This window comes from Haliotis asinina, chromosome 16 (assembly GCF_037392515.1).
Source record: "Haliotis asinina isolate JCU_RB_2024 chromosome 16, JCU_Hal_asi_v2, whole genome shotgun sequence".
Classification (NCBI taxonomy): Eukaryota; Metazoa; Mollusca; class Gastropoda; order Lepetellida; family Haliotidae; genus Haliotis; species Haliotis asinina.
Window position 1 is genome coordinate 41619496 of NC_090295.1, and position 9192 is coordinate 41628687.

A 9192-nucleotide genomic window follows, 5' to 3' on the forward strand; every position below is an offset into this window, starting at 1 on the left:
AGGGGTGGACGGTGAGGGAGTGAGAAGGGAGGACATCGAGGGAGTGAGAGGAGGACAGTGAGGGAGTGACAGGAGGAGAGTGAAGGAGTGAAGGGAGGACGGTGAGAGAGTTAGGGGAGGGCACTAAGGGAGTGAGGAGAGGGCAGTGAGGGAGTGAGGAGAGGACGGTGAGGGAGTGCGGGAAGGGCAGTGAGGGAGTGACAAGAAGACAGTGAGGGGGTAGACGGTGAGAGATTAAGGGGAGGACGGTGAGGGTGTGAGGAAGTGAGGGGTGGGCGGTGAGGGAGTGAGGAGAGAGCAGTGAGGGAGTGAGGAGAGGACGGTGAGGGAGTGAGGAGAGGGCAGTGAGGGAGTGAGGAGAGGGCAGTGAGGGAGTTAGGGGAGGACAGTGAGGGAGTGAGGAGAGGGCAGTGAGGGAGTGAGGAGAGGGCAGTGAGAGAGTTGGGGGGGGGGCAGTGAGGGAGTTAGGAGAGGACAGTGAGGGAGTGAGGAGAGGGCAGTGAGGGAGTGAGGAGAGGACGGTGAGGGAGTGAGGAGAGGGCAGTGAGAGAGTTAGGGTAGGACAGTGAGGGAGTGAGGAGAGGGCAGTGAGGGAGTGAGGAGAGGACGGTGGGGGAGTGAGGGGAGTACAGTGAGGGAGTGAGGAGAGGACGGTGAGGGAGTGCGAGGAGGTCAGTGAGGGAGTGACAGGAAGACAGTGAGGGGGTAGACGGTGAGATATTAAGGGGAGGACGGTGAGGGTGTGAGGAAGTGAGGGGTGGGCGGTGAGGGAGTGACGGGAGGACATTGAGGGGGTTAATGGGTAGACGGTGATGTACTGGCAGTGGGGAGTAAGGGGAGGACGGTGAGGGAGTGAGGGAAGGACAGTGAGGGAGTGCGGGGAGGCCAGTGAAGGAGTTAGGGGAGGACAGTGAGAGAGTGAGAGGGGAGGACGGTGAGGGAGTGAGGGGAGTACAGTGAGGGAGTGATGGGAGTACAGTGAGGGAGTGAGAGGGGAAGACGGTGAGAGAATGAGAGGGGTGGGCGGTGAGGGAGTGAGGGAAGGACAGTGAGGGAGTAAGGGGAGGACAGTGAGGGAGTTAGGGGAGGACAGTGAGGGAGTGAGGGGAGGACAGTGAGGGAGTGAGAAGGGGGGACAGTGAGGGAGTTAGGGGAGGACGGTGAATCTGTGAAGGAAGGACAATGAGTGAGTGAGGGGTGGGCGGTGAGGGAGTGAGGGGAGGACGGTGAGGGAGTGAGGGGAGGACAGTGAGGGAGTGAGGGGAGGACAGTGAGGGAGTGAGAAGGGAGGACAGTGAGGGAGTGAGGGGAGGACAGTGAGGGAGTGAGGGAATGTCGATTAAAAGTAAAAGGATGACACTGAAGGAGTACGAAAGAGCGATGGAGTAAACAGGCTCAAATGATGAATCACTGACGGATTATGGGAGACGAATAGAACTGATCAATCATGAAAATATAAGTGGTGATTAAATCACAGTCAGACTGAGTGCAGACATTATTCCGATGGGATAACAGTGTTGAACAACATGACGTAATCGCCTTTCGTGTGTCCATGACCCGATCACGTTTGGCACGCGTTATCTTTGTGGGGCAAATCATTATTATCTGATTTACGATGTTTGCTTTCCTACCGTTCAAGACAGGGTAAGCCATTTGCACATGTTGCGTTTTTGTTGGTCAGTTCTCAGAGGCTATAATACAATGATAATTATCATTAAGCATTGGATATTGTGCAACTGGTCAATGTAGCCAAGCCTTTCGGTTCTGCATAAACATAACATGTCCATAACCGGGCGAGACTTCCACCATTTTAGACAATCGTCCCACATCAAGATGGCACCGAACTTGATAATACTGAGATACTACACGAAAAGGAAACAAAACATACCGAGAGCATTCACTCGGGACACAGGCGTTGTCGCCATGGTGATTGGTCAATGTAAATAATAAAAGCATGAAATGTTATGCATGACAATTTCTATATTACAATGTGATGCTTCGTTAAAGATTTCTATACCTGGTGTCCATTATCAAAGAACATTGATGTGAAATCTGGACGTTGAAACATAATCTGTGAGTGTCCTTGTAATATTTCCCGTTGAGGTTTCAAGCCTTGATAAACACCACGACCGTTTATCTTACACAGGCAAAGGCGTTCAGTGGTTTGTTATGTCTGCAATCAGACACACCTTGTATAAATAGTAGATTATAATCCAGCTTGTAGCACTGGAGCACTTTCTAAATGGTATTGTGCAATCATAGCCTTCGGCCGTGTGAGCCGTGTCAAGATACTCTTATCAGAGGGGTACACAAACCCCGCTGTCTAGACCTACCGCTTGTCCGACTTTCGTTTTTTTTTAAAAGTCGCGGTGGCTGAGCGTGTGACTGACTTTGTGTGCTGGCGATTAGGTGCCTGATTCTAAGGGTGTCGGTTCGAATCCCGGATGGGACTCAACTAAAACAATACTAGAATTTGTCCTCTACTAATCCCAAATATAACATATGTTACATAATGTAGCTTTGTAGGACGAAACGACCAGAAGCATGTCGTTATTGTTATATAATCCAGCTTTGTAGGACGAAACGACCAGAAGCACGTCTTTATTGTTATATAATCCAGCTTTGTAGGACGAAACGACCAGAAGCACGTCTTTATTGTTATATAATCCAGCTTTGTAGGACGAAACGACCAGAAGCACGTCTTTATTGTTATATAATCCAGCTTTGTAGGACGAAACGACCAGAAGCACGTCTTTATTGTTATATAATCCAGCTTTGTAGGACGAAACGACCAGAAGCATGCTGTTATTGTCTCTGCATATCTTAACTATATCCTCATGATTACCACAATTTTACTTAATTGTTGAAGTGACTGATGGTGACAAATCATACAGGTATTCAACATAAAACAAGTTCAGTTGGCTGAGGAGATCCTTTGCTGCATACGTATTTACATTTTGGTGAGTGGTGCACTCAGCAATATTCCAGCAATATGGCGGCTGTCAGTAAATAGTTGAGTCTGGACCAGACAATCCAGAAATCAACAGCATGAGCATCTATCTGCGCAACTGAGAACCGGTGATATGTGTCAACAAAGTCAGGGAGCCTTACCACCCGATCCCGTTTGTCGCCTCTTACGACAAGCATTGTCGCCTTTAATGGCAAGCATTGGTTGCTGAAGGCCTATTCTACCCCGGACCTTCACGGGTCTACATTTTTGAACACACACTGGACATATAATACACTGTTTCAGCTACTGTGACCAAATGCTTACAACGGGGAGTTTCGCGTGTCTACTGGTGTTGGTACTGCCTATTGTCGAGTGTGAGTTTTGTTCATTATGCCAATGTTGCAGAAGACGAATTGTGTTACTCTAGCTTTAAGACCTTGCCCTAGTGGAGAGATCAATTTAGATTGAGTGAGTGAGTTTTGTCATACTTTGTCAATACATACTTTGTCACTTTTATCAATATTCCAGCAATGTTATGGCGGGGGACACCAGAAATGACCTTCACACATAGTACCCACACGGGGAATCGAACCCGGGTCTTCGGCGTGCCAAGCCAAAGCCGACCGTCCCTTCCAGCTTGGAAGACTTTCCTACTGTAATACTTAATTTTGTCCCTATCATTTGGATTCTGAAGGATACAATTATAGGCCATGCCTTAAGCTGACGAAACACATAGATTCTAACTCCTTTGTTTATTGTTGTGCTAACATGAACATGTTTCTCTAAATGTTCTCTTTTTCATTAAATGTTCAAGATAAATCTTTGATACTGCTTTCTTCAACAGCACGGACCGTATGGACGCATAGTGACTTTGATCCTGGGTACTTCAGGAATGGTATGCATAGTCCTTTCAACAGCGAAGATGTCAACGGCTCAGCAACGGTAGTTCCGGATCCAGACGGAGGGTCCAGCCTCGTCCTTAAAGTCTTTTACCAGAAGGGGAGGTACAGCCACCATGGGCCAAACAGCAAGGTGCAGTTCTTTGCCACTCCAACTAAACCACGTGCCGCCATGACCCTCAGCTATGACGTACGATTCGATTCAAATTTCGACTTCCACATTGGGGGCAAACTGCCGGGGCTATATGGCGGTTTGACAAACTGTTCGGGTGGGAGACACTCCATGAGCTGTTTCTCAACAAGGTTTATGTGGCGAGAAAACGGAGATGGTGAGGTCTACGGCTATGTTCCTGACCAATCACACCAACTCCCCGGCTTTTGTACGAGAAACATTTGTGATCCAGTGAAGGGCGTTTCTTTTGGGAGAGGATCTTGGCGATTTCAACGCGGTGTATGGCAAAACATTGCGCAATCCATTCAGTTGAACACTCCGGATAACACGGATGGGGTGATCAAGGTTTGGCACGATGGAAAGTTGGTGTATTCAAACCACAACGTGGCGTTACGGTCACAAGGTGATGTCAACATTGACGGTATATTCTTTTCCACGTTCTTTGGTGGTAGCAACGCGACCTGGGCTCCAACACGTGATTGCTATACTTGGTTCAAGAATTTCGCCATCTCGTTTGACACCAATCTCCAAATTGTGGTTGGGTGATTTTTCCCCTGCCGTCTGCATGTGATCATTGTTAGATTATATTTGCATTACTGCGATTTCAGAGGTTGTTTCTCCGTGGGCTGTAGCATACTATTAAATGACATATGCATGTTCTCTAGTTCAGCACTGATGTAGGTCAACAGCTGTCACTAGGGGCAACACGCTGCAGTTTTCGTAAGCGTAACCACTATTGATTTATATTAACATTGCATGAAAAACAAACAGTGGCGCATGTCTATCAATTCCCGTCGTGTAAACAGAAACAATATGGTGTGATCACATGTACACTTTTACCTTCGTTCGGTAAAATACTAACCAATCCAACTGAACATATGCCATGGAGTGAGTGAGTTTAGTTTTACGTCGGTTTTAGCAATATTCCAGCAAAAATAACACGGCGGGGCACATCAGAAAATGGGATTCACACATTGTACCCATGTGGGGAATCGGGTCTTCAGCGTGACGAACGAACGCTTTAACCACTTTACTACCCCACTGCCCGCATGAACCATGGAATTATGTGTTGGTTTCTTGACTCCTAATAACCTTTCACAAACTCTGATTGATACCGGATCAGTCGCCAAGACGCTGTGAAAAATGGGACACTCCCTCGGGCCATAACTGAAGATGTACTCGCTTGTGCATGATCAACAAGTAAACTTAGTCTCAGTGTATTTCGTTACACTCCATTACTGAGTCTAAAATGGTAGAAGGTCGCGTCAGGTATAACCTTTGAGCGACCAATGACCATCCAATCAAACGCGGGACGGTTAAATAGATTTAACCAATCAGACAACGGCTACTATTTAGGGATCGGAGGGACTTTCAAACTATTCAAGTCACAGACACAGATCTCTCCACAAACAAAAATCCGCACATAACACAATTATTTGACCTGCAGTATATACGCATTGGGGTTTCTATTGACATTGTTACCATTAGCTAATATTTCCGCAAGATGACATCTTTGAATATTGCCAAAAACACCATTTTCAGCGACTGTTTACTTACCGTTGTCATGGTTGTACGTAAGCCGTGTGTATCACCTGGAAGCGAGCGTAAGCCAAATAGCATTCGGAATCGTTCGGGTATGAAGCTTTTCTAGATAAAAAGTTCAAACGGTATGTGCGAATGTGCACTTTCGCGATTTGGTAAGCTGTGTTTTGATTGGTAAATCTCAAAGGTTACCTAACGCGACCTCCCATAAGGTTTTGTTAGACTCAGTGGTGGAGTTAGTTACTTAGACTGGTCCATGATGGACTGACATCGATCCTTGACGCGAGTGATGCAACATGTAAGGGATGCACAGAATCACGATTTGAAGGAAGGAAGGAATGTTATTGTACGCCGCATCAGCTGTTTTCCATCTATTCCCGACGAGGCCAAATTAATATTAGTTACTACTTGAAATATAGTCGTAAAAAGTATTACACCAATGACCCGTGAAGGTCCCGGGGTAGAACAGGCCTCCAGCAACCCATGCTTTCCACAACAGGCGCCTATATTTGTCGTAAGAGGCGACTAACGGGATCGGGTGGTCAGGCACACTGACTTGGTTGTCATCGGTTCCCATCGATGCTCATGTTGTTGATCACTGGATTGTCTGGTCCAGATTCGATTATGTACATACCGCCATCATATAGCTGGAATATTGTTGCGTGCGGCGTAAAACTAAACTCACCCACACGCTTACATCAATGACTATGCAAGACATCAGTCTTGTATCACAACTGACGTAAAATACTGTCGATTTGGCTGAAAGGTATGTCGTGTTTTAAAAAGCAATATCTTCCGAAAACCAACAACGCGACAAAGCGGTGTCCCGCTGGGGGCTTCACCAGCACTATTATTGTTGACAGTATCATAACACTGCTGCCTCGCTATATCGCAAGACGTAGAGATTCTACCGTTCAAGTAGCTTCATAGGGTCATTGACATTCCCTGCTTACACCATCATCTGTTGAGCGTGACTTGTATGACTTAAGCGTCTATTGTATACAAGGTGAGTAGACATAAGACGTTACGCTAGTGTATCTATGGAATAATGTAAGGGACATTCTCGCGATCTCGCATTCTCGTGATCTCAACCTTAGGAAACAAACTATTATAGTGCAGGTATTTCATCAATGTTTCACACATAAATGTACTATTCAAAATGATTTTGAATTCACAGATGTACATATGTTGCAGTTTCCCATACACAAACGAGAGTAACTCACTCTCTCAGAAAAAGACATACTGTAGACAATGGATGTCTGTTTGCATTAATGTTACCGGATGCCTGTCACTTCCTGATTGACACGCTGGCCACTTAATGAGAATCCCACAAACAAGTAGGTGGTCAATCTGAAATGATTCTGGCTAAATGAAACGGGAACCTTTGTGTCTTTATGACCACCGTACGGTTACAGTCGGACATACATTGGGGAATTTATGGGAACATTATATCAACCAGGAACAACCCATGAAATAACAAAGGGACAAAAGGATAATGGTGACAAGAATTTAGAACTACTATGCGTTCATCCGATGTATAAGCAGGTGAAGCTTCACTGTGAAGTGAATAAACCTCTGATGTCATCATTATCCTGAATTCGGCTATTTTATTTTAAGGCGACAATTGCAGTGAAACAGCACGCTCTCAGAGCCAAGAAAGTCAAAAGGGCGAGAATGCGAGATTTGGCTAAAATGTTGCTTTCTTGCGATCTTGCATTTCGTGTTTTTGGTACATAGCACTTTTTTTGTGATTTGTGTCAAATCTCGCAATCTCGATTTGTAAAATAAGGCCACGATAACACGAAATCGCAACAACGATAAAATGCGATTTTCATTTCCCCGCGATCTCTCGGTTCTGACGCTGTCGTTGCGCTTGCGTAATATCATAAAGTCAAACGCGTGTTCACGTTAATCGTCCTGCAGTCATGCTTTTTTCATACTTTTCATTTACGAATTTATCCGTATGGATCCGCATACAGAGGGTCGGTCGTCCACATATTACCTCAACAAAACATGCATACGAAAAGATGTGTCCTGCTGGATGTAGTAGGGGAGAATATGAGAGCAGCCGAGGAAAACTATGACAAGGCAATGTATGTACAATATATACATTCATATGCTTGTAACCAGCATTGTAGAATATGTTATTTGTTAAGAACATACCATCAATATAGTTATTAGTGAAATGGTAACCTTGATGGAAAAGAGTGAATTACTGCATTTGTACATTCTCATACAAGTAGACTCGTGGTAAGGCGTCATGACAAGCAGCACAGACACGCGCACAACGCGTGAAACAGGAAGATTTATCTGCATTAAATGCAACGGAATGAAATGGCATGTACTGTACATGCAAAACACAGCTGAGTGAAATACTCGGACGAATCGATGAGTACTATACATGTACTGTACATATAAGATGCAGCTGCATCGAATAAGACGCGATATTATATGTCCTCTACTGTGCATACAAGAACAGCTGCACTAAATACTCGAACGATATGATGTATTGTATTGTACATACAAGACAAAACTTCATTATACACTCGGACGATTTGCCATGTCCTGTACTGTACATGCCAGAAGGAGCTGCATTACATACTCTGACGAACTAACATGTTCTGCACCTAACATAAAATCTGCAGCCTCATTAAATACTTGCCGATATTATATGTACTGTGCTGTACATACAGGAAGCAGCCCCATTAAACAGTCGATAAAATTATAGGGACTGTACTGTAGATACAAAAAGGAGTTACTTGAAGTACTTGGACGATATGTTGTACTGTACATACAAGAAGCATCTTAGTGAAATACTCGGACAAATTGATATTACTGTACTGAGAAGGAGCTGCATTAAATACGCGGGGATATGACATGTACTTTAGTGCACATACAAGAAACAGCTAAACTAAATACTCGGACGATATGATATGTACTGTACTGTGCATACAAGAGGCACCTGCATCAAATACTTGGACGAAATGCTATGTACTGTACTGTACTGTACTGTACTGTACTGTACATACAAAAAGCAGCTGAATTAGTGAGTGAGTGAGCTTAATTTTACGTCGCACTCAGAAATATCCCAGTTATATGGTGGCAGTCTGTAAGTAATCGAGCCTGGACCGGAAAGTCCAATGATCAACAACATGAGAATCGATCTGCGCAATTGGGAACCGATGACATGCGTCAACTAAGACGGTCAGCGATCTTGACCACCCTATTCCGTTAGTCACCTTTTATTTCAAGCATGGGTTGCCGAAGGCCTATTCAACCCCGGGACCTTCACGGATCCAGCTGAATTAAATACTGGGACGAATGGAAAAGTACCGTACTGAGAAGCAGCAGCAGGAAGATGTATGTGTAGTAAACTAACCCACCCCACCCCACCTGTGTTGTACAACGTCCACTGGCATCAATAAACATTATGCATGAACACATTGTTTGGTCAATGTTTTACACGTATGGCGTGGGTAATACATAGAATACCATACTCGGTTTCATAACATACGAACTATACCACGATCCTTTCTTATACTTAGTATATAATGAGGCCTCTTGTAATGAGGCCTTCTGAGCCTCTCTTTATTTGTTATCGCATTAAAAGTCGGGTAAGTAACACTACA

The 9192-nt window shown here is 44.9% G+C and overlaps 1 protein-coding gene across 1 annotated transcript; it reads left to right on the top strand.

The window, feature by feature from the left end:
- The first annotated feature begins 1584 nt into the window (after nucleotides 1-1584).
- On the top strand, nucleotides 1585-4678 carry LOC137268514 (uncharacterized). Its single transcript, XM_067803081.1, has 3 exons — nucleotides 1585-1644; nucleotides 3254-3324; nucleotides 3795-4678. The coding sequence occupies exons 1-3, from the start codon at nucleotides 1616-1618 to the stop codon at nucleotides 4565-4567; spliced, it is 873 nt and encodes a 290-aa protein (XP_067659182.1). The 5' UTR covers nucleotides 1585-1615; the 3' UTR covers nucleotides 4568-4678.
- Nucleotides 4679-9192: the final 4514 nt, after the last annotated feature.